Source organism: Dermacentor albipictus, chromosome 1 (assembly GCF_038994185.2).
Source record: "Dermacentor albipictus isolate Rhodes 1998 colony chromosome 1, USDA_Dalb.pri_finalv2, whole genome shotgun sequence".
Lineage (NCBI taxonomy): Eukaryota > Metazoa > Arthropoda > Arachnida > Ixodida > Ixodidae > Dermacentor > Dermacentor albipictus.
The window spans coordinates 183245359-183269736 of NC_091821.1; the positions used below are offsets into that span (position 1 = coordinate 183245359).

The 24378-nt window shown below is 43.2% G+C and overlaps 1 protein-coding gene and 1 non-coding gene across 2 annotated transcripts in view; both read left to right on the forward strand.

The window, feature by feature from the left end:
* The first annotated feature begins 3517 nt into the window (after positions 1 to 3517).
* Positions 3518 to 3588, forward strand: TRNAG-CCC (transfer RNA glycine (anticodon CCC)). Its single transcript has one exon. It is a non-coding gene; the product is annotated as a tRNA-Gly (tRNA).
* Positions 3589 to 3810: 222 nt separating this feature from the next.
* Positions 3811 to 24378, forward strand: part of LOC139053490 (uncharacterized) — a 206007-nt gene continuing 185439 nt past the window's right edge. Inside the window, exon 1 of the mRNA XM_070530476.1 lies at positions 3811 to 6434. Coding sequence (XP_070386577.1) covers positions 4596 to 6434 — 1839 coding nt within the window. The 5' untranslated portion in view covers positions 3811 to 4595. The remainder of the gene's footprint in view (positions 6435 to 24378) is intronic.

The window sequence follows — 24378 nt, forward strand, 5'->3', positions numbered from 1 at the left end:
TTTTGTTTGTTTCCGTGTTTTGTACGCATTCCTTTCCGTAATATGCATATGGACCCGCCGTGGTTGTTCAGTGGCTATGGTGTTAGGCTGCTAAGCAGGAGGGCGCGGGATCGAATCCCAGCCACGGCGGCCGCATTTCGATGGGGGCGAAATGCGAAAACACCCGTGGCACATAGATTTAGGTGCACGTTAAAGGACCCATGGTGGTCCAAATTATTCCGGAGTACCCCCCTACGGTGTGCCTCATAATCAGATCGTGGTTTTGGCACGTAAAACCCCATAATTTAATTTAGTCTTAAAATGACGAAAAGGGAAAAGAAATATTTAGTAAATCATATTTAGAAGTTGGTCATTTTTGGAGTCTCTCAAATTTGACCTGCACGGGCTTAAACCGGGTCCCGCGTGCTGTAGTGACCAATCAACGGCGCGTTCTCGTGGAAGTTAGGTAAATACTCGATGGAGTACGCGCGCCCAGTTCGATCATGGTATCTCTATATTCTCTGCTTGATCACGGCCGCTTCCTTCCGCGCTGGAAAACGCCAAACAAAAAGTTCTTTTTTTTTTTAACACTGGCCGCAAGCGTTTCTGGTATGCGGACTTGCTACCTTGGGAACGTAAGTGCTGAGACCGTCTCTCACTTGGCGACAATTATACCTAACAAACGGGGATGGTATTACCGCTGGTTGCAGAATTACTGCAAGCGATACCGGTTTTGGAGTCGCCACCACAACAGCGAAGTGCTGGGGCCGTGTCACGGTAGCAATTATTTCGCATAGTAAGAGACTGAAGCACAAAGACGGTCTTGTTGTCGCTGGTCGCAGGTTCGAAGGCACTTGTCTTTGGCACATAGTCGTCAAGCAGGCCGGCACTAGGAAGCAACTGGCGGCGTTGCGATGCCGCGCCTGCTGTGCTGTATAGGATCTCCCAGCCGCTCGACACATCGCCCTTATATATGTGTAAGAACCCCCGATAAACGCGTTGCTTTCTTTTTCAATTAATGTCAGTTTATCTTGGGGCTTAAAAGATTGATTGAAGCAAAGCGATGCCACTTTGGAGGAACAGAGAGGCTGTTCATGTTGGACGTCGACGAACGACGATTATCATCGTGTCGACGTCGCTTAACACATAAGCACGAACTACCGGCCTAGAAACATTTTAGAGGCGCTTTTATAGTGTCTATGTGCATACAGATGCCCAATTCCAGGTTGGTGCCCATATATTGAATTCTTTCAGCCTTAAAAAAAAAAAAAAAATCCCCATGTTTTGTTTATTATGTTTTCACCCGCTGGGGAACTTGGCTCAAGGCAGCAGAGTATTACCGCAAACACTGCTGCAAAGCTTTTACTAACATCTTTGCAGCAGACGAGAGCATCGCTGCGAAAAGGGCTCAAACGGCGCTACGCGATGATGTACTTGAAGGCGAGTTTGCGTGCTTCTGCGCTCACTCCACGTTTTTTGCCGAGATTTTCGATAAACTTGAATACTAGGGCGCAACTCCGACTCGGAAAACGGGGCTCGTTTTGAACGTCGAGGCAATGTTCGCCACCAGCCTCAATGAACATATCGCTGACCTGAGTCAGCTCGACACTGCAATCCTGCAATCCGATTCGGAGAAAAATATCCAGGTCTACCGATTGTACGTGCTGGTTTGTCACTGCTTTCAATTTTTTCACGGTGTCAAGTCGCACTAAATTTCAGATGCATCTTGCAACCTACGCAACTTGCCTTATTTCTTTTTATTGACAAAATAAATTTCACAGAACAAGCGCCTAAGACAGCACACTTTAGTGCTTATATACATCCGGTCTCTACTTATTAGGAAATATTCACTTCACGCAAACCAAGCACATAGTTGTCATATACTAGTATAAACATAAGATATATTTTCACAAATACGAATAATTACAAAAATAGGAGCTTGAATTTGGCCTAGTTGGTGTTTACTGCATATCACGTTGACCGCTATTAAAGACGGAGACAGGGGAATACAAAACGACCGCACGTGTCGTCGTTCTGTATTCCCCTGTCTTCGCCTTTAGTAGCGGTCAACATGATAGGCTGTATATATCGCCTCAGAGATTTATTCGGGAGGTGTCACAAGCCTTCGGGCCCTGCTTCGCGCGCAGTTCCCGCCGCGGCACTGGCACCATCGCCCTCATTTGCACAACTTACAGCGCTGTACTCTTTCCATTGCGCTTTTAGAAATAAAACAGGGCGAGTATTTGTGCAAAGTAAAGGCAATGTCTCTCCGCATGCACAAACCTTTCTTGAAAGGAAATTAACGAGCGCCCTTTACGTGACACATACACTCGAGTGATCCCGATTTCACTTCATCGAAATGACAAGAACAGCACAATCGCCAAGTCCATCCATATTGACACGAAGCTTGCATTCCGTTTTTCTGTCTTTCATTTACTGAGAGAAACGTTAATCGGCTTCTATGGGAGGGCTGCACTGAGGCGGCCAGCACGTAGAGGTGGACAATATGAATACGGAGCCCCTCACTACAGCGTGCCTCATAATCACATCACGAGTTTGGCACGTAAAACCTTCGAAGTTTTAGCAGCCAGCACCACTCTCCTTCTGTTACCGGATCTGACGGCAGTGCAACTCGGGTATCAGCAGGAGCTGTCGGTCACGCATGCCCCCCCCCCCCTCTCTCTCACACACACACACACACTAGCGTGCAACCAGCTCTGCTGGACACGGGTACGCACATTCTCTTGCTGGTGTACGCAAGCAAATTGACTGACTGCCGAGCACTTAGATACTAAATAACGCAGAGAGAAAACTATGTGCTGACGCGGCACCAACAAACGCATGCATATTTTCATATCAAGAGGGCAGAATAAGTTGCCGCATGAAATCTTTCGCTCTGACGCTAACAAATAAACTATTATTGGAATAAATCACTGTTGGCGCGATAAAATAAGCAAAAGCCAGTGGCCGTGTTCAGTCGTTCAGTAATTACGGTAACTATACTCTCTTCACTCTGATTCATAGCTCTACCCGGTTAAACAGAGCGGAGGTAGATCGGAAAAGGAGAATAGTCACAAAAAGTGTGTAACCCCAGACACCACGAACTCCTAAGGTAAAACAACAGTCCAAATACAAAACCATGATAGCATGATGCCAAACCCAAACAATACTACAGAACAACGACGGCCCTACCAATGAACACCACATTAACTTATCCTCATAGAATAAAGAAACAACTTTGTTATCCTGCTTGCCCTACCGTGCAATCATAGAATAAAGAACCAACCGCTACAGATGTTACACAAGACGCAGCCACAGAACACCTGACGCAGCTGGCTCGCTGGCTGACGAAAAGGTGAAGTGACGCTGCAAGTGAGCCTCACTTTTAATTTATTCTTAAGCTCTGTTATATTAAACGCTAACATGCTAAAACAAATCTCATAAACTAAAGTAATAAAACAAACAAACAATTTGAAAATAAACATAACTATACCTTTATCACTATAAATACGTGCAGTTAAGCACGAGTATTCCGTGTGCGCCGCTGGTGTAGTGGTATCATGCAAGATTCCCATTCTTGCGACCCGGGTTCGATTCCCGGGCGGCGCAAGTTTTTGTGTATTTTTATTTTTTTATGGAATAAATATTTGTGGTTTTGCCTTGTATTGAGCTCATAAACACCGTCGTTAAGATCAGAGGACTAGGATAACGGCAACACAACAGAGCTATGTTACTGCATTTGTATGTGCGCGCGCGTATGGGACTATCAAACGTCGCCGATAACGTAGGAGCGGCGTTCCTCGCCAAATTCTCCACCGCGGCCTGGATATCAGCTCAAAAGGGTAGCGGTCGGCTGTGCTTTCGACAAACCGGGCGACTCCGGTTTTCCTCCGCGCCTATCGCGGCGTTATTTACGAATGGCCACGGCTGAAGTAAAGACAAGATATACGGGGAGGAGAGGCTGCCGAGAGGAAGCGCAGGAGATGCCATAAAGGAAAAATCTAAAAACCAGCAAAGCCAAGACTTGAAACTTCCGGAGGGCGGAGGGGAGGAGCGGAGAAAGGAGGGGTGTACGGACGGACCACAGACGGACAGATGTCTCGTCCGCTGCTGCAGGCACGGTCTGTGGGCTTACGTGCGCGGCCGCAGTGTTTGCCGGGACGGCTCGTTCAAGATGGCCGCCGACTTTTGTACGCAGAGCATGGCGCGGGCAGTTGAACCGAACTTTACAGCGGCAGACGGGACCCTGGGGCTGTGTACCGACGCTTGGGATGTTTTCCAGACTTTCTAAGACTTCACTGGCGACGCTGACCAATGCTGCCACATACGGAGAAGTTGCCGCGCCATGTCCAAGGCAAGATAGTCACGGGGTTCGTTGGGCTCTCTGTGTGCGGCTCTTGACAATGAAAGCTACTGAGCGCCCTTGAAATCGGACCGTGTTTACGTCGCTTCTACGCTGGAGAATTTTTTCTTAGTCTCTTTGTCATCTTGCGGCGGTCGTTGGCCCCACGCGACAACTCTGACCTTGTGCTGTCTGTTGATTTGAACGTGTTTTCTCAGTCTTGAACGAAAGTGAAGTGCTCTAGTGGCCGGGCGCCAATTGGGCACAGTTCGCGATGTCTGTCACTGCTTTCGGCGTCCGCGTCAAAGAGGAGCCTGGTTCCTCTGGCCAGAGCTCGTCTGAGGGGGTCTGTTACGTCTGCAGCAGTCATGGGGCCGAATATCCGCTCAATTCGCGGCCTCGAGAACGTGGCCCCTACTTCCCGTTTCTCGAAACACACATCCCTCCCTTAGGCGCAGAGCGGCCGTCGTCCGAAGGTATCGTTCTTGCGTGCCCTGTATGCTACTCATTTCTTACTCAGCAGTGGGAAGCTCACGAACAAAATGGCACACCTCGACACAAGCGTATGTACTGGCTGAAGCGCACTGACAACGGACCCTATGCGGGTATGGAACCGAGTATGCAGACCCAAGAAGAGAGTCCTGAACGCAGTTCTCGCCATTCTCCCGCAGCTGCGTCTGCTGCTTTAGACCTGAGTCTACCTGCACCAGGGGGGACCGCTTCTTCGGGGGTAGTGACTGCATCAACAAGCAACGAGGCGTGTTTTATATGTGGCAACTGCAACCGAAACGGACCATTAGCTAATGTTTATGCTAAGCCCATCGCCAACTGCCCCTTCTTTCCCACCCTGGCCTCGCATCCGCAGCCACCAGGTGCCAAGCCCATGGACTCGTCAGGTCGTGTTCAAGCTTGTGAACCCTGTCATCAAATGCTGTTAGAACAGTGGGACAATTACCAGCGTTACACGGTGCCCCACTCTGAGCGACGTTACCGACTACCGTCTCGATCTTTCACCTGCTTTACGTGTGGTCTCGAGTTCCCGGTAAGTGTCCAGCGCGTGGTCAGTGCTATTCCCGGACCGGACCAGCAACCTGGATTTCCCTTCTTACGCACCGTGGCCCCGCCACCAGGTGCTCAGCCACTCTCATCTGCAGGCCGGGCTGTGGTTTGCTCCATGTGCTATAAGTCTTTACAGCGCCAGCTGCGTGTTTTTGAGATCTCCAATGTGCCGGAGTCAAAGCGGCACTTCAAGATCCTGCATGAGGGGACTACGGCACCTGCGACTGTTTCACCGTCGCCTGCGAGTGTTCTGCGTAAGCAGCTACTGTCCCCCCAGACCAAGTATCTTGGCTGCTACCTCTGCGAAAAGATTGGACCAATGGAAAGCCTCGTTGCTTGCGACACTAAACCAGGTGCAGGTCCACATTTCCCATTTCTGCGTGATGTGGCCCGGCCTATTGCTGCGCGGCCCATGGACAACCAGGGTCGTGTGTTGCTCTGCGCTGAGTGCTGTGCTGAACTGCAGCTCCAATGGGACTCATTTGAAAGTGCTGGGCTTCCATTGACTCAGCGGCGCTATCATACAGCTCTTTTGACATCGCCGCCATCAGCCTCGCAAGGGGCTTGCTTTGTCTGCACTGAGCCAACGAGTGAGACCTTTCCTGTGGGAAGCCGTGAGGGCCCTGGACCATTCTTTCCCTTCCTTGAGTCGCACGCAGGCCAAGGTTCACTTGATAGCACGGGCACAGCACGTGTGTGCACCTTCTGCTTCCACTCTCTGATGGCGCAGTGGCTCGCCTATGAGAGCTCGCCACATCCCGAGGATGCAGCCAGGGCGGTGCGTCGATACAATACGCATCACTATGTATGCTACATCTGTGGTATAACCACATACCGGCGACGGGTCCGGACACTCACAGTGCGTGATTTCCCATTTCTGAGGGAGCATCCAAGGCCAGCTGGTGCATTAACTTTACGTGATGGAGTAGTCTCATGCCTCACCTGCTTCGAATCCCTAAGCTCCCAGTGGAAGGACTATGAACGCATGCGAGTTCCCGTTGAAATGCGAAAGTATAACTGGATTGTCCTGCCTCCACCACCTGAGGAAACCAGGGTTGGTATATATTCTTTTCATCCATTGAAAATCTGCGAGTTCCTATGATTCCTGTCTGAGGCACGAATCACAGGAAGGAGTAGGTTTTAGCAAATGCTGTGATCTTCACTCAACTTAGAGCCATTGCAGATTTTTCAGAAAGTTTTTTTTTCTACTCTGGACTGCTTGTTAAAGTGCCAGCTACTGGTCACAGTGGCACTTTAGCACTGGACGTCTCTGGGAAATGTGAAAAAATAGCTAAAAGCATCTTTTTTCCGTTTGCTACTAATGAATAGTAAAGCGCTCATACTCAGCTAACAAAAAACTAAATGCTTGCATATACTTTCAGCTGAGGTCCATATGGAATCGTCTGCCTGCTTTGATCGTGCTTTATGCTCATAAAACATATTCCAGTGGACATTGTTCAATTTAAGGTTCCGCCGACATGTTTTTCACCTTGGGTGAGTTCTCATTTCAGCATGATGTGTGCTTGTATGTTGTGGAAGGAAAAGCACGAGTTAGATGCAAAAAGTGTGCTTAAGTGGCAGAGATACTTGCCTGTTTGCTCACTCTCTTTACGAGATTACATTGCTTTTTCGGGCAAGGGGCATAGATGTACGAACTGTTAAAACTTCTATTGGTATAATCACAGCTAACTCAATGCTTTATGTTGTTTCGCTGAATCCCCGATGTATCACATACGTTACTAGGTGTTTAGTGCCATTGAATGAAGTGTCTCAATCTGTGTGTTTAATGGTGAGTGTTTGGTTAATAGAAGAGTGCACCACACAGCATTGCTAGTTTTTTGCCTGCACTTTGTTGCTTGATTGCACTGATACTATTCCATGTTAGTGCATTTATTTCTGTGAATAGCATCATTTTATTACAATTCTTATGGTGTCCATATTGAGCATACCTAAGTTCCAGATAATTAAGCATGGGTGTTTGGCAATAACAGGGTGTGCGTTATGTAGCTGTTCCACGAATAAGTGTTACCAGAGGAGGGAAATATGGACAGTATGCATTTGACAAAAACCAGATTGGAACATTCCATAGCCTTTTGGGACCCCATAGACCTGCAAGGTCAGTGGATTATACTGTCAGCATTTTCACTGTGATCACAATATCGCATGATTACATCTGTGTTTACATGTTGGGAAATCAATCTGGAAGGTACTGACTTGTCCAAAGAGAAAATTGATTGTAGTGGGAAGGTATTTTTTATCACTGTATTCTCCAGAAGTTGTGGCTACTTATTCTAGAGACATGGTCCATTGAAATAACACTTGTTTATTATTTCAGTGGCACATATTATTTTTCTGCAAATATTAACAAGTGTTCGATAGCATTGCTAATGAACATGTTGGACAACAAAGTTGATATGACCTTGGGCGCAGCAGAAGCATTTATACAAAACAGTAGTATTTAACCATTTACTTGACCATCATCTTCATGTTTCCATTTAACTTCAGACTACCAGCTAGCTTATAAACCTGGCCTATTACAGAGTAGATAATCTGTATTCTAGGTATAATTTGCATGAGTGGTATTGTTACAGTGTGCAAATAGCTCGTAGTAGTAGAATTCTGGGAGCACAGGAAATAGCAAGCAGCTGTAGTTAATTTCTATATTTGTGTGATGTCAATATAATGATGGTTGCTCTTAGAGAGGTGGAACAATGAAAGCTGCCATAGCCGTAATCAGTCAGATGACACCTATTTTCAAATGAGTACTGGCTATTCTGATCACAGTGATGTGCTGTTGGTATTGCCACTTGCGTCATAGCATTGGTGAGGTGGCTGGTACAGAAATTTTGGGCTTCCAGTTAAATGGGTTGGCATTCTGCGCTGGTTGTAATGTGCGAACAGGATTTCACTTGTGTGGGTGGCGGTCACACCGACATTGACTACATGGTTATGAGGAAACACTTTATGGTAACTTGTTCAGTTGGCCTTCTAGGTATTGTAGCATTTGATGGAGATATTGCATATTACAGTGTTAATTTGCTTTAGGGCATGAACTTTTTATTTTTGGGACATCTGTCACTGTTAGAAAAACATATTAATCTGAAAAAAAAAGGGAGAATATTGCAGCAGGTGAAAATTTGTTAGTGAGTGCATCCCTTCTGAAAATATTGTTGCGCTCACTTGGGCCTAAAAACCACAGGCAGTCGCAGTATTGGCGCCTGAAATAAATTAATAAAATGTGTTGCACATTCTTCAAGGGATGTGCAATGGAAGACTGTTTTGTATGGCGAGTAAAGGATGGCAGCATACAGTGCAATATGTTTATGATGGGAATTGGAGTGTGGTCCAACGTATCTAAAAAGACGTAGCAGCAGGCTGCAGAGCACCCGTTGATTCTGTGGATGATGGCATCACTATTAGAAGTGCATGTGTTGCTTTAGTGTAGGTTTCTTGGTTTCGCAGTCTTTTTGTAGGCTGTTTATATGGGCGCCATCAGTGAAACGGTGTATCTGCTTTAGCTTTATAAGCCAGAAATATTGTGCCACGTCTGATGTGAAAAAAAGTTATTGTTCTAGCATGAAGGGAGCTGGGTACAAATGAAATGTTTTCTTTTTCTCCATTGAATAGTTCACGGTGCCCATTATTAGAATTTTTTTTTTCATCTGCATAGGGCAAACTCCACATTAAATGCTAAGTCTGCCCTAGTTTGCCCAAATTAAAGTGCAGGTGCATGTATTTTGGATTTTTTTTATTGTCGTACCCTAAAGAAGCAGTCATTTGAGAGGGAATGGCCGAATTCTGCACCAGGGAGGCCAATTCCTGTCCTAGTGAGGGAGTATCTCTTTTGAAGCTTAGTGGGTCTTCCTAATTTGGTTGTAACTGAATTAGAATAACCCCACTGGCTCTCTGCATTTTTACCGGTGTCAGGTGCCACTCCAAGCCTGGAGATGTATACTGGAGGTGAATTCGAGCTTCCCATCTTCAGATTAAAAAAAAAAAAACACACACACACACACACACTTTCTGTTGATCCCAGCATATGCAGGATGTAGAAGTGATACGTAGGGTAAAGTGCAGTGATCATAGGTTAGTGAGGGCTAGAATTCACCTCAGTTTGTAGAGAGGAAGAGTAAAATTGGTCAAGCAGAAACAGGCCAACCTAGACACTGTAAGGGAAAAACAGACCAATTCAGGCTGGTACCCTAAAACAAATATGCAGCGTTAGAATAGAGAGATGAAGATGACGTAGAGATAATGAATGAAACCGTAACTTGGCTGGCTTCAGAAGCAGCAATTTAAGTGGGACGTAACGCACCAAGGCAACCAGTAAGTAAGCTCTCCCAAGTAACAAAGGACTTAATAAAAAATAGACAAAGAATAAAAGTGTCCAACTCAAGAGATCATATAGAATTCATGGAACTGTCAAAACTGACCAACAAGGAAGGCGAAAATAAGTGATATTTTAAATTATGTGAGAAAACTGAGAAAGCAGTAAAAAATGGATGCAGCATGAAATCAGTGAGGAGAAAACTTGGCATAGAACGAACCAAGGTGTATGCACTGAAAAATAAGCAGGGTAATATCCCCATCAATCTCGAAGATATAGTTAAAGCAGCGGAAAAATTCTATACTGACCTGTAGAGTACCCAGAGGAGCCATAATACCTCCATAATGAACAGGTTACAGAGACTCCTTCTATAACTAACGACTAGGGTCTTTAAGACATGAAACAAGGAAAAGCGGCAGGAGAAGATGGAATAACAGTAGATTTAATCAAAGATGGAGGAGGCAATGCCTGGAAAACTGGCAGCCCTATATACGAACTGTCTATTGACTTCAAGGGCCCCAGAGAACTGGAAGAATGCCAACATTATACTTTTACACAAAAAGGGAGATGTTAAAGAATTGAAAAGTTATAGGCCTATTAGCTTACCTCCAGTATTATATAATATATTCACCAAGATAATCTCCAATAGAATAAGGGCAACGCTGGATTTCAGTCAACCAAGAGAACAGGCTGGTTTCAGGAAGGGGTACTCTACAATGGATCACATCCATGTAATCAGTCAGGTAATAGAGAAATCTGCAGAGTACAATCAGCCTCTCTATATGGCTTTCATTGATTACAAAAAGGCATTTGATTCAGTAGAGATACCAGCAGTCATAGAAGCATTACGTGATCAAGGAGTACAGGACACCTGCGTAAATATCTTGGAAAATATCTACAGAAACCCCACAGCTACCTTTATTCTCCACAAGAAAAGAAAGGGGTCAAACATGGAGACAATCTCTCAATTCACTGCATGCTTGGAAGAAGTATTCAAGCTACTAAACTGGGAAAGCTTAGGAATAAGGATTGACGGCGAATATCTCAGCAACCTTCAGTTTGCATATGACATTGTTCTGTTCAGCAACACTGGAGACGAGTTACAACAAATGATTGAGGACCTTAACAGAGAGAGTGTAAGAGGGGGGTTGAAGACCAAGATGATGATCAATAGCTGGGCAAGGGAATGCCAGTCAGCCTCGAGAGTCTGTGAAGGAGTACGTTTACCTAGGTCAATTACTCGGGGGACCCTGATCATGAGTACGAAATTCACAGAAGAATAAAAATGGGTAGGAGTGCATTCGGCAGACATTGTCAGATCCTGACTGGAAGCTTACCATTATCATTAAAAAGAAAGGTGTACAATCAATGCATTTTACCAGTGCTGACATATGGGGCAGAGACTTGGAGACTGACAAAGAAGCTTGAGAACACGTTAAGGACTGTGCAAAGAGTGATGGAATGAAGATTTCTAGGCATAACGTTAAGAGACAGAAAGAGAGCGGTTTGGATCAGAGAGCAAATGGGTATAGATGATATTCTAATTGACATTAATAGAAAAAAAAAATGGAGCTAGGCAGGCCATGTAATGCATAGGTTAGATAATCGGTGGACCATTGGGGTTTCAAGATGGTTGTCAAGGTAAGGGAAGTGCAGTCGAGGATGGCAGAAGGCTAGGTGGGGTGATGAAATGAAGAAATTTGCAGGTGCTAGTTTGAATCACTTGGTGCAAAACAAGGATAATTGGAGACTGTAGGGACATCACAGGACTTCTTCCTGCAATGGACATAAAATAGGATGATGATGATGACGACCTTAAAAACCCTTCTGGGCATTGCATGGGGGGGGGGGGGTTACGGTAAACATAGGGGGGTACAGTGAAACAGGTGAACAGTCATTAACAGCAACATTAATGGAACAGACAATAAATGACACTCGCATATACAAAAAATAGTGCAAGGTTGTAGGATTCAGGCACAAGTATTGATCAATGCTAAGCGAACTATTCAGCATATGTACCAATGTATCGTGGTTTATTATAGACATGACATTGTGTGGTAGAGTTATGGATGGCATGAAATAGTGGTGAGTTATTTAAGAGATTTGCATGTGCATGCTGCATTACAACCTTGAAAGGGTGATTGAGGCGCGGGAAAATGCAATGGGCAGGCTGTATGTAAGAAGCTGCAAGTGACAATTGATTGTGATAAAGCTTATGAAAGTGAGGTAATAGTGCCAGCAGTCTTCTTTTCTCTAGTGATGGAAGGTTTAGTTATGCTGGAATGACAAATAATTTCTTGTTATGAATCGGGCAGCTTTATTCTGGACAGACTCTAGTTTATTAAGTATATTTGATGTGGGTTCCAAATGAATGACATATATTCTAATTTAGATTGAACCAGAGAGGTGTATGCCATTAGTTTTGCTTTTGGGTTAGCTTGATGTAAGTGACGTCTGATAAATCCGAGTGTTTCGGATGCTTTAGAAGTTATTATGTCAATGTGAGTATTCCGTGTTAGATTGGCAGATAGGTGCACGCCTAAGTACTTAAATGAAGAAACGTTATCAATAGGCATTGTGTTATTCACATAGGGATTCCGTGGGGCGTTAGTAGCAGTTGTAAAAGTTATAACTTCGGTTTTAGAAACGTTAATTTTCATTTGCCAGAGTGGAAATGCTGTCAAGGTCTTTTTGTAAAGCAGTGCTGCCATCACGGTTAGTAATCTGTCTATAAATCATGCTGTCATCTGCAAATAAACAAGTAGTAGATGTCCAGTTCTTAATAATGTCTTTATTGTAGATGAAGAGTATTTGTCCAAGTACTGAGCTTTGTGGTACACCGGATTTAACTTGAATCAATGAAGACGAACAATCATTCACAGTAACGAACTGATAACAGTTACATAAAAAACTGGTTATCCAGTTAGTAATGTTTCTGTTAATATTAAGGTGGTCAAGTTTCATTATCATACGACTGTGTGGGACCTTGTCAAATGCTGTAGCAAAATCAATAAATATGGCATCAAATAATATGGACTCGTGAACAGCGTGATGGAGGTCAGTATCTAATTTGAATAATTGTGTTTCACATGAACGACCGCGCTCGAAACCATGTTGGTTAGAAATAAAATAATTATGCTCGGTTAAATACTTCATTATTGCGGATGAGATGATGTGTTATAGTAATTTGCAAGGTATGCTAGTTAGTGAAATTGACCTGTAACTTGATGGCATTGAGGGATCACCTGATTTCAATATCGGAGTCACACGAGCAATTTTCCATGCTTCAGGCACAGATCCTGTGTCAATAGATTGTTGGAATATAGCTGCCAAAATGCATGATATGATCGGCATAATAATTTTAAGTAATTTAGGGCATATACTGTCTGGGCCAGGTGATGAGTCATTTTTGAGACATTCAATACCTAATTCGATTTCTTCATGAGTGATCATGATGTCATTCACAGTGGCGTTAATGGAGCAAAATTTTAGATCCACAGAAATGGGCTCCTCCTCAGTGAAAACGGAACCAAAGATTAAGTTAAACTCTTCTGCAGCCTCTGATGGAGACAAAATCTCACCATTCTTAGTTAAATGAATGGAATTTACAGAGGAAATCCCAGGGTTAACCACATTCCAAAATTTATTAGTATTGTTCGTTAGCAACGCATGTAAATCACAATTAAAAAATTTGTATTTAGCTGTTGCTATTTCTTTATTGCATAAAGTTGCTTGCTTTCTATAATTTTCCCTATTGCCATCAGAGTCTGAGAACCTTGCTTTTGAATACAAGCGCTTTTTCTTGTTGATGCTCTCGTTTGCATGCGAGGTGAACCATGGGCTGTGACTGGAAGACGTGATTGTGATTGTAGGAATGTACTGATATTTTAGTTGTAAAAGTTTCTCATGAACCATTCACTAGTTTTTGTATATTGATTATGGAAGCTGGAAAAAAAAAATGATCTGAGAAACATAAGTCTGGTAGAAGGTGCTCCAAGTCCGCTCGTTTGTAGTTGTATAATATATATTTTTTTCTGGCTTTTTTACTTTTATTGTGGCTCCGCAATGCAAAACATTGTGATCACTAATACATTCCAGTACATGAATGCGCATATTGTCTGGATTGGTAGTGAGCACTAAATCAAGAGTAGGACTTCTGCATGTAGGGAGAGAAACCATTTGCATCAAGTTGAACAATGAAATTCTATCAAGGAATTCATTGCACTCGTTTCCTCTTGTACTGCCCACAGGTGTACATGCCAGTCTATTCTTGGATTGTTAAAATTCCTGGCTAATATTGTTGGTAATGTTGGAAGTTTGTGCTGAACAAAATTAAGTGACTCATTCAAATTGACAAATTCAGTAGAAGTATCTGGTGGACGATAGCAAACCCCAACGATACAAGTTGCGCCTGGTGACAATTGTAGTATAATCCACAAAAGTTCTAAATGTATGTTGGTGTCTGAAAGTTGTGCCTGAAAATTATTTTTTATGGCAGTCATGATGCCGCCGCCACGTTGGTCTGACCTGTGCGTTCTAAAGATATTGAAATCAGTGGACATTGGGAGTTCACTAATTCGTCAGTTCATTACATATTGAACGATAAATCCAAAGTGACAATGCGTTGAAAGACATTAATTTGTGTCATGGAATTCGTTCTGTCATCTATACTGGCCACTGCAGGATCAAAGGCAAACTGTTTTGAGCTTCAGTTTGTAGCATACTTTGTTTTTGTTTTATTTTTTCAACACAGGAAAGGTAAATACTGGCTGCTATTCTTCTTTTTTTTTTAGTGGTAAATGGGGAGGAATGTCCTTTTTTTTAAAGAAAGATATGCCTTACCATAATTCAAGTGCTTTTACTAAAGCAATGTAAACAATATTGAGCAAATGTGGGAATGTCTTTTGTGGGCATGACATGTTTCATTTTCGCTAGCAATTTGCTATAGCTTGCTTTAGAGATCCACCTCTGATGTCTTGTTTTTCAATCATTTCTCGCTACTATTGCTCACCGATGTGGTTACCAGTAACAAGATGTTTTATACTTGTAATTCACCAATATCAATATCCAATTCACCAAGCCCAAACAGCCACATTACTGATTTTTCTCCTGGTGTTGAAGCCCAATGCCATGGCACTGCCCCCTTGTGATACACATTTGAGCAAAATTCACAAAGGAGCATTTAGTGTTCTTTTGACACTCTCTAACTGTGAGCTTGGCTAGATTTTGTTTACTTGTTGATTGCTTGGAACATGATAATTAACATAGGTAAAGTGATTGAGTGGTAACAGAAATGTAGCTTACCTCTTTCTGTGCTAAGGGTGGCCGAAGCAGATTTCTAATGAAAACCCTTAATTGTTGATTCAGGTGCTTTAAGGCTTTCATTGTGTAAAGGTACAGCCACACTAGCGAGAAAAGCATGTTGAAAGCCTCTTGCATCCAGGTGCACCAATGTTGGCATGTCCTTACTGTGGCCAGTGTTTCTGTTGCTGCAGTCGTCAGATGATCGCTTTGCTCTCTGATGGGACCAGTGATGATCCCTGGTGTGGTTAAAGGGCAACTCCCAGCATTTTTTTTTTAACCATATGAGGATATCGTCATTTTCACATGGCATTCACAGTCCCGCCACTAGAAGTGTGGTTCACTTTGCTTAGAAGCTATTAATTAATTTTAAATAACCAGTAAACGAAGTACCGAAACCGAAACGGGTAGCTGCTTCGTGTGACGTCACAATGAGTTAATGACGTCAGATCCTACACTACTGGGATGTAAAAACGCAGAACCCGTGCTAAACATGCACTTTGCACGGTGCTAATGCTAAAGAAAGGGAAGCTGACGATGTATTCTGATGACACTGGGAGCTTTTCCAGCTCTTTTAAACTAGACAATGGCAATTTCAGCGACGATATGAGTGCTGAAGGATTGCCGTTTGCTTTTGACCCGCTGCCGCCACGCAAAGCAGCTGACGTGCCCAATTCAACGCACGTGCTGCGGCAAGACTAAGTAAGGGAAGCACCGGTTATTATGTCTGTTTCTGGGCGAAGTGGCATTATAGTCTCTGACGTCACAAAGACATAGGGTGGCCAGTAAAATGTCATACGTTTGTGGGCATGAGGCAGGAACACGCAACCAATCTTCAAAATTAATTTTCAGGAAAACTAAATTACTTGCAGTCGCATCGTTTGGCAAAAATAATCAGGGTATAGAGAACATAGATTCAAATTTTTATTAAGGTCAGGGGACATTGAAAAAACGCTGGAGTTGCCCTTTAAAGGTGCCCTGCAACGCTCCCGAGAAAGCTTGTTGGGTAGCATCAATATCAGCATCGCAATTCGGCAATTCGTGCACTTCATGCGACAGACGTGACATCAGTGAGTGGCACAATGATCATCGGTTAAAAATGTAATGTATGATTTATGTTTGCACAATATGGTGAGTACTGCGCAAGAACTACTTACTGCATTATGTTCTACAACAATTTTAAATATTGCCTAATTACCATACAGCCACGAGCAAGATGTTGCAGTTATGGGAACGATGCATGAACATGCGAAGCACATGCTGCGCCAACAGCTGCTTCGTAGAAGCTGTTTTAACTATAACGGTGATGCCATGGCCTTCAAGATTGGACCACACCTCGCTCGAACGCTGAGGTTATAGGAAGGCTATCAACAAGCTGAGCAGGTTTGGCAGCCATAGTGCGCTGACTTGTGCTAATGCCCTGCTGCGGTTAATGCCACACTGTCATGTCATAGGAGAGTGAAATGTGGCAGCTCAAGCCGTGAAAATTCAAGTTGAGGGAAATGCTAATTTTTCTTGTATTTCAAGATTTCTCTGACCAATAACTTGTGTTTGCATTAATTGTTATAATTCATCTTGCTCATTGTTCTTTGACATGCTGAGAATAGACCTAGAGCTAGTATGGTGGCCCGAAAAATGTGCTGCAGGGCCCTTTGAAGAGATTGCCTTGTGGCACTTGTCCAAGTGAATCTATCTGCCCCTTCCCATTGGTCTCTTTCTTCGATGGTGTTAGCTTGCTGCAAAAAATATATACCCTTTGCCAGAAAAGTCCCAGAGCAGAGTTTTTGTTCTTCTTCTGTCATATTCAAACTCCAGAAATTGATGTTAATCAGTGATCAGAGCAGACATAGACTTGGAAGGGTTTTCATGTAAACTTGCTAAGCGGCAGGTCTGTGTTTAGCAACCCACTGCTCGGCTTGGTGCATTTAGCTGGATGGTACACGAGTGATGTGATGGTCACAAATTTCGAGCAGAGTTCACATTAAAGGCCAACTGGAATGAAACGTTGGGCCAAGTAAAAAAGCATCCTTTAAATTGTGTATTTAAAGAGCAGCCTCAGTGCAAAATTTTATGTTTGAAATACGACCAGATGAGTCATGACACGCCTGCAAAATGAGGTTTTTTACACCAAAATTCGGGGGAAGAAATGCTGAAAGGTAATTCAGCCCCTAGTTGAACTTGATGAAAAGCAATGTTTCCTTGGTGAATTGGGAGTGAGAATGAACCGTATAATTCATTGTGAGAGCCATGCTTTAGCGACAATGTTTGATCAACGTCATAGAGGTTGAATTGTCTTCAAAATTTCTTGAGTGCATGCATAGCAGTGTCTGGTACATTCTGCACAGTTCTTCCTCCCTTCGAATTTTGCTTCGGTCAGCAATTCTTATGGGCTTAGCATGGCAATGCAAAGGTGAGAAGTGAGTGCTAGTCTCATTCCATACCGCTCCCTTGATGTACTGAAATTTCTCTGGCACGATGTAGGGCTCATCCTCAAGCTGAAGATTATTAGATTATTATTAAATTTTATCTGAGTGACTTGGCATGGCACTCTATTGCTTAAAGGGACACTAAAGTGAAAAGTGATTTCTTCTGCATCAGTAAATCACCGTTCTACAACACCAAAAACACCACCCTTACAACGATAGGACGTTTGGTAAGCGAGAAAAAGCGCAAGAACGAAATACGGGTGGCGACGCCTGCTTAAGTTCCCGCACCTGGGGGCTGTGACGTCATGGATTTTGATGGCATCTTCTAGGGCCTACTAATTATATATAACGGTACAGATTGACTACATTGTGTTCTAAAGGAACCAAATATTAAACACGCCAAGTTTCGGGAACCTTTATTCAGCCAACGCGGCCCAAATGCGAAAACAAACTTTGGAATCCCTGACGTCACGCTGACGTACCGGCGCTGGCGTTTCGGCGCGAAATTCAAATACTGATACTTGGACCTTCATTTTCTCATCTAATATTCAAACTATTTTCTTGAAATGACTGCCTGCAGGGTTCTCAAACAATGCTTTATTAGTCTACACTGATTTATTGTTTCCCTTTAGTGTCCCTTTAAGGAAAGTAGGAACAGTGTCGAACTTTAGACTGCCATACTCTCAGGATTGGATCAGGAAGCAGGCTAGAAGTTGGAAACAGGCGCATCCCATATGGAAAAGTGGTGGTGACTCGTCAAGGAAGACATTGTCATTAAAAAACAAAAAAAACATGAAAACAAACAAATGCCACTGTTACTTTTCACTGGAAGTGACGCTTGCTGAGAATGCAAGACTTCTCAGCATGACCTCTGAGATTGTGTGCTGCCTGCAGTGCGCTCAAAAATATTGGATGTAATATTCTGGCACTTGTGTCATATCCACTAACCAGCAGGTGCACGCGTCATCTGCTTAGTTGCTATTTAAAGGCTGCTACTAATAAGGAATTAGACATTTACCAGACCTGCAGCTTTGCTAGGGTTGCTTGAGTGATATATACTACTTGTTTAATACCATTGTAATATTGACACTATAATAATTTAATACTGCCTGAAAATTGCCATATAACTGTTGCACATGTTATCAGAAGATCTGAAATTGAACGCAGATGTATAACCACATCTAAAGCAACAGTCTAGGGAAACAAACTGAATACAAGAATTGCCCTTCAGTCTATGACAGACAAACAAGGTGAAACAAGATGAACAACTGCTGCTGAACTTTTGGAAAGTGCCTATCCTTAAAAATTACATTGTGTGAACGACAGTGCATAGACTATTGCTTATAGTTGTTTGCGATGTGTGCCTCAGTGTGGTGTTGGCTCACTGCAAGTTCCACTGTGTGCTCCCTCATTGATCAGGTCACTACCCTGTATACATTCTGTCTCTAATGAATTGGATGCAGTACATGCTCTTAAATTGCTGATATCAAGAGCAAGTGCTCCAAACCATGTGACAATGCCCCACCATTTGGTCACTGCGCCCATGCACAGATTTTGCGACTATTTTCACCTCAAAATGTTCTGTTTTGTCAATCCTTGGTTTACGAACCATTCTGATGCACTTTCGTGTTGTAAAATAAAGGAACTTGCAACCGTGAGCACACACAGGTGTGTCACAGTGGTGGTACTATTTATGCAGTCACATTTCTTGCTTTTTAATTCTGAAATGAAATGAATGATGCAGCATGTTTTTCTAGACTACTGTAGTTCAATTCAGGAGACTTATTTTTGGAAATTTTGAGGAATATCGAGGATGGCCTTTTTTGAAAAAATATTCTTAAAATACCGCTCATTTAGCAATAGGTATAATCTTGAGCGCTTATCTGAATTTTTAGTGCTTCTTAGAGCAAATATATATGTATCAAATTTGAATGACTTTCAAGGCAACAGGCTGACAAAATTTGAAAACCCATGCTTTTCACAGATACAGCAAGGTAAATATACCTGGTAGCGAAGCTTCCGTAGGAGCCCATACGTTCAAAACATGGCGGTCCATCGGCGGTTCATGGGGCTTAGTGTCATCTGTATGTGGTAAGAACACTTCCGGCGGAAGAAAAAATAATGTAACGCCATATCCGTTAAAAGCATAAGTGACGTCATTTTGTTTCTGAAGGCGCGAAATTTGTTTTGTTGGCCTGCTTTTGGAGCTATATATTCAAATGCCCCGCCATTCGACTTGATGGGCGTTTCGAGCTTTCAGTGCGGAAAGTGATGCAGGAAAAGCCAGCCGTACGGTTGTCGAAATCGCACCCCTGTACAGAACATACTTTCTTTGGAGGCCGACGAAAGCTTTAGGTGTAGAGTGCTGATCCTGTCGTCGGATGCCAAGCTCGTCTGCCAGCGCAGTCGCACGAAAACAACTACACAATTATCTGGCGGTCGTAACTCACTACTTTTGACTGAACGGATTAAGAAGCGATAAAGCTACCCGTGTCACCAAATTCAGACAAACTTCGACAAGCAAGAAAGCACAAATTGTGAGGGGGCATATTTCAACAGGTGAACAGTATGAGTGCGCCTTTCTGGCCATTTCAAGGCATGCATTGCATTGCGAGTAATAGTGGCGTCAGCGCCCCCTGTAACGATGGGCGCCGAAAATAAATGCATTTATTAATAATAATAAAATTGAATAAACTGTATTTTCTTAACTCGTCACGAATAGGTCAAATTGACCAGGAATTTTATTTTCGTTGAAAGAATCTGTGTCTCGCTTGAATGAAAAAACGCTTTTTTCTTTCCTAATGTTTGTTCCCTCCAAACATAGTCGCGCTTCAATCACTGCACCCATAACCCCCCTTGCTGATGTCGGTGACAGTCTGTACTGAACCGCTTTTCGGCCGAAGCTTCGCGGCATATTTGGATCGACCTTGGATACGGAGAGAAAAAATGTCAGCTTCGCCCATTACTGTTCAATCTTGTTTTCACAGTTTTTGTTTCTCCTCATCATAGCTGTCATACTCTGTAATAACTACTTAGAATCTATGCTATTGACCCGTACTCTATCACTCAATATGTTTAGAGCTGTAACAACACTTTCTTTGGTAGCTAGCGAAAATGTGCATTCGGCAAACTTGGCAAAAATGCTTCTGACTGACGTGTGCTTCCAAATTTTTTTTGCGAAAAGACTTTTTTCTCGCAACACAGATTTATTTTTATTTTTCTTGGCATTCCGGCAGCAAAATATATTTTGTTGATCAAAATAAATATGCTCACCAGACATGCTGGGCTGATCTTATCTGAATGCACCCAACAGATTGTCTGCAGTGAGGGTTAAGGCAGGCTGAGAGTCAGTGGGACGTTTCACTGCCCATGAAAGGAGCATACTGAAGTTTATAATGGCATGGACTTGTAGGGAATTGTAACCGACTTAAGCTGACCGCTCTTAACTTTAGCCATTTTTACATTGAGGGCACATCAGGGACTGTATTCTGGGATGATCACTTTCAAGGATGCATTTTAGTTTTCGCAAGATTTCACATGACCAGCACCAGATGCCTCAGAGTCTAGTGACAGCATTCTTTGCACAGTGCCAAGCATGCTGTCTTATCAAAGTGCCAGGAATGCTGTTGCCTGTCGACGCTGGCACATCTGGTGGAAGTCATGTGAAATCTTGTAAAATTGAACGTATCTCCAGAAAGGATAATTCAAGAATACCACCCCAGGCATAGTGCCTCTGTCTGTTGCCACTATTATTTTGTTAATTCATGGCTTCACTCTTGATGATTGCAGAATACTACATGCACTTCAAAAACATTTTAAATTCAATGAACCTGAGAGGCTACTTATTGCTCTCTCTCCTACTGTGTGTGCATGAACTACTTGTTCTGTTGCCTTTTTTTCTTTCTTTTTCATGTAGGGCCGCCAACATCACGGCTCTGTTTAACCTACCTTTTTTCTTTTTTTTATATATTCTCACTCGCTGTTCTGCAGACATGTCCTAGTCATTACAAGTTGTGCTTATTCAACTGTTGACTAACGGATCATCATGGGTTAAAATGCAGCTTACATAGGGTTACTGGCGAGAATAAATCATCAGGTCTTTTCTGGTAGTAGTTCTTCACATGAGGTAAAATTAGAAGTTTAGTTGGTTCCATTTTGCTGATTCCCCTTGCATTTTGATTGGGCCGAAGCATATATTAAGGTTGAGAAAATTTGAAAAATGCCCACTTGCATAAATTTTGCTGTTCGTTAAGGAGGCCTGGGAGATTACAGTTATTCTGGAGCCCTCCATGACAGCAACCTTTGATACCCTTTGATTCGGCCTGGACGTATATTCTTGGAAGACCAAGACCCCTACAATGTACAGGGTCGTTCAAAATATGTGGGAACACGGCGAAGCGTGGCTGTGCTCCGCGGAGCGTCAGCGCATCCGGAGCGGTCGCGCATCAAAACAATGGGGCGCAGGCGCACAGGAGTCTGGAGGCGGTGCATCGTGTCGTCTGCTACAGCGCGGAAGCGCACCATGCTTGCTTTGCTGGGAAGCGCACCTGTGTGCTGGCAGTGCCCTGACGTGCCGAGATGGCATTGTCGCATTTTACTGACTTCAGCGCATTGTTGTTGGTTCCACATACGGCAACTCAGCAGCGTGTGTTTGCAATGCAGCGTTCTCGGTTAAATGCAGGCGTTGTTTCAAATTTCTCGGCTCTATTGTAGATCCGAGAATCATCCGAGAATCATTCACTAGTACAGAGCAGTCGCTTAGCTTGGCACTTATTTGCAGCAGCAGATTATCAGCCGTGCCAGCGGATAAGAGATTGCCGTGCCCAAGCTAGCTCCCTCTGCCAGTTGATACCCTTCCATAGGACTGAACAACGCCCTGCAATCAGTAAAATGCGACAGTTCCATCTCGGCACCACGTCTGGACGCTGCCAGCGCAGAGTTAGGCGCGCTTCCCAGCAAAGCAAGCTAGGTGTGCTTCAGCACTGTAGCAGACGACACGAAGCACCGCCTCCAGACTCCTGTGCGCCTGCGCCACATTGTTTCGATGCGCGACCGCGCCGGATGCGCTGACGCTCCGCGGAGCGCGGCCACGCTTCGCTGCGTTCGCACATATTTTGAACTACCCTGTACATTGCCTTCAGTCTCTTTCAAAAGTAACTTTGGAGTGATTACATATGATATTAATCCTGTATATAAAGTCAGGTGCATCTGGAGCTGTATGGAAGTAGTGAAGTCATATCCTTGCTACCAACTGTTGTGAAAAATGAAACAAATTTGATCTATACCACGTGCTGTCACAGACTACAAAAATCACTTGCGAAGTGCATTTTGAAAATCCAAATTGCGCTGCCAACACTGCAATCCACAACATTTTACACTTTCATATCTGTATTTAGGCAAAGAAAAGCGTTTTTTACCATTAAAAAAAAATGAGGAAGTAGTTAGTTTCTTTTTATACACAGAGGTGCTGCTTTCAGCATCTAACCATGATATTTAAGAAGAAAAAGAAAAGGTTTTCACGGTCATAACAAGCAATGTATAATAAGTACAGACTTGAAAAGTGGTTATATTAGGGAGTTTTAGAAATAGTGCACCCTATTTGTCTTTGTGTACCCAAAGCCTAATGCCCTGTTTACGTTCTTTTGTATTCCTTTTGTGTTGTTTTGTATATGTGGCAGTTCGCATCCTTTAACTTTGGCTGTGCAAAGCCTGTAACTCCCTATTCCTTAGCTGTCTTAGGGTCTGAGTAGGATATATCAGTTATTAACGTAAATATTATGAATGGGCATAAGGGGAGTAATTTGCTGCTCGGTGGAACGGACTGCCTATGTTCTATTTTGGAACGCATACAAGATCGCACCCATTATGTGCCGACACTGAGTGCAGTTTATCTTCTTGATCTGTAGAATGACAGTAAAACTGATATGGTTTTCACACACATTCTTACCCCCTTCAGTCATGGCATACACGTTTGTGGATATGACTTATTTTTGCCATTTCTGTGCAGCGGTTGCAAGGAAGACAATGAACATTAAGCTTTGAGTAAATTGAAAATTCTGCTTTCCTAAAGAGCAACCATTTCACTTCTCTATGAACTTTATCACAGTCAGACGACTGCTTTGGTGAAGGGACTGCACTATTTGACGGACGATTGAAGTCGGGCATTTCACTAGTTATTGCGAGAGATATATTTTTTCCCTTGTAATGCTTGCACCCTAATTAACCTGTGCATGTGATTCGAGCGGGCGATTAAATATTTTTAATGAAGCGTAGCATGACTGACTGTACAATAAGTTAATAGTTATTTACTATGTAATTATTATGAGTCACTATATAAAATGCGCAGTCATTCTCCCACCTTGACTTGCTTTCTATGGAGTCTCCAGCACCTTGGCATAAAATTATGTAAATTTCACACATTTATCGACAGTTGACTGTAATTTGTGACTGAAGGGGCTATAGTGAAGATGGCCCCTGCTGCAAACTTTTTTAGCCATTTCTACATGGATATTTAGTGAGCGATAAAATTGTGCACTTGTTAGCAAGAAAGTAAATTGGCCTTAATTAGTGGTTGCCTTAACTCCGATATGTGAACCTACTTTGCAATAAGATATGTGATTCAAAGTAATGGTGAATGCTAGGTAATTTATATTAGTTTTTAGTCTTTGGATTTCATTATTAAATCATGCCTGGTCAGCAAGGGCAGCAGCAAAAATGGAATTTTTGCTACAAAGTGTTGTCTAAGCTTCTTCAGAAATCAGAATGCTTCCTGTGCTGTCTTGGTTTTGTGCAAGCAAGCCTTTCCATGTTGTTTTGTTGTACCTACCTACTTGACAGCTAAAAGTGAACACTGATGATGTTTTTCATCTGTGTGAAGGAACATGACATCACAGGCTGGCATTTTCATTTGATGTTTTGTTTTTATTTGTTGTCAGTGCGCTTAG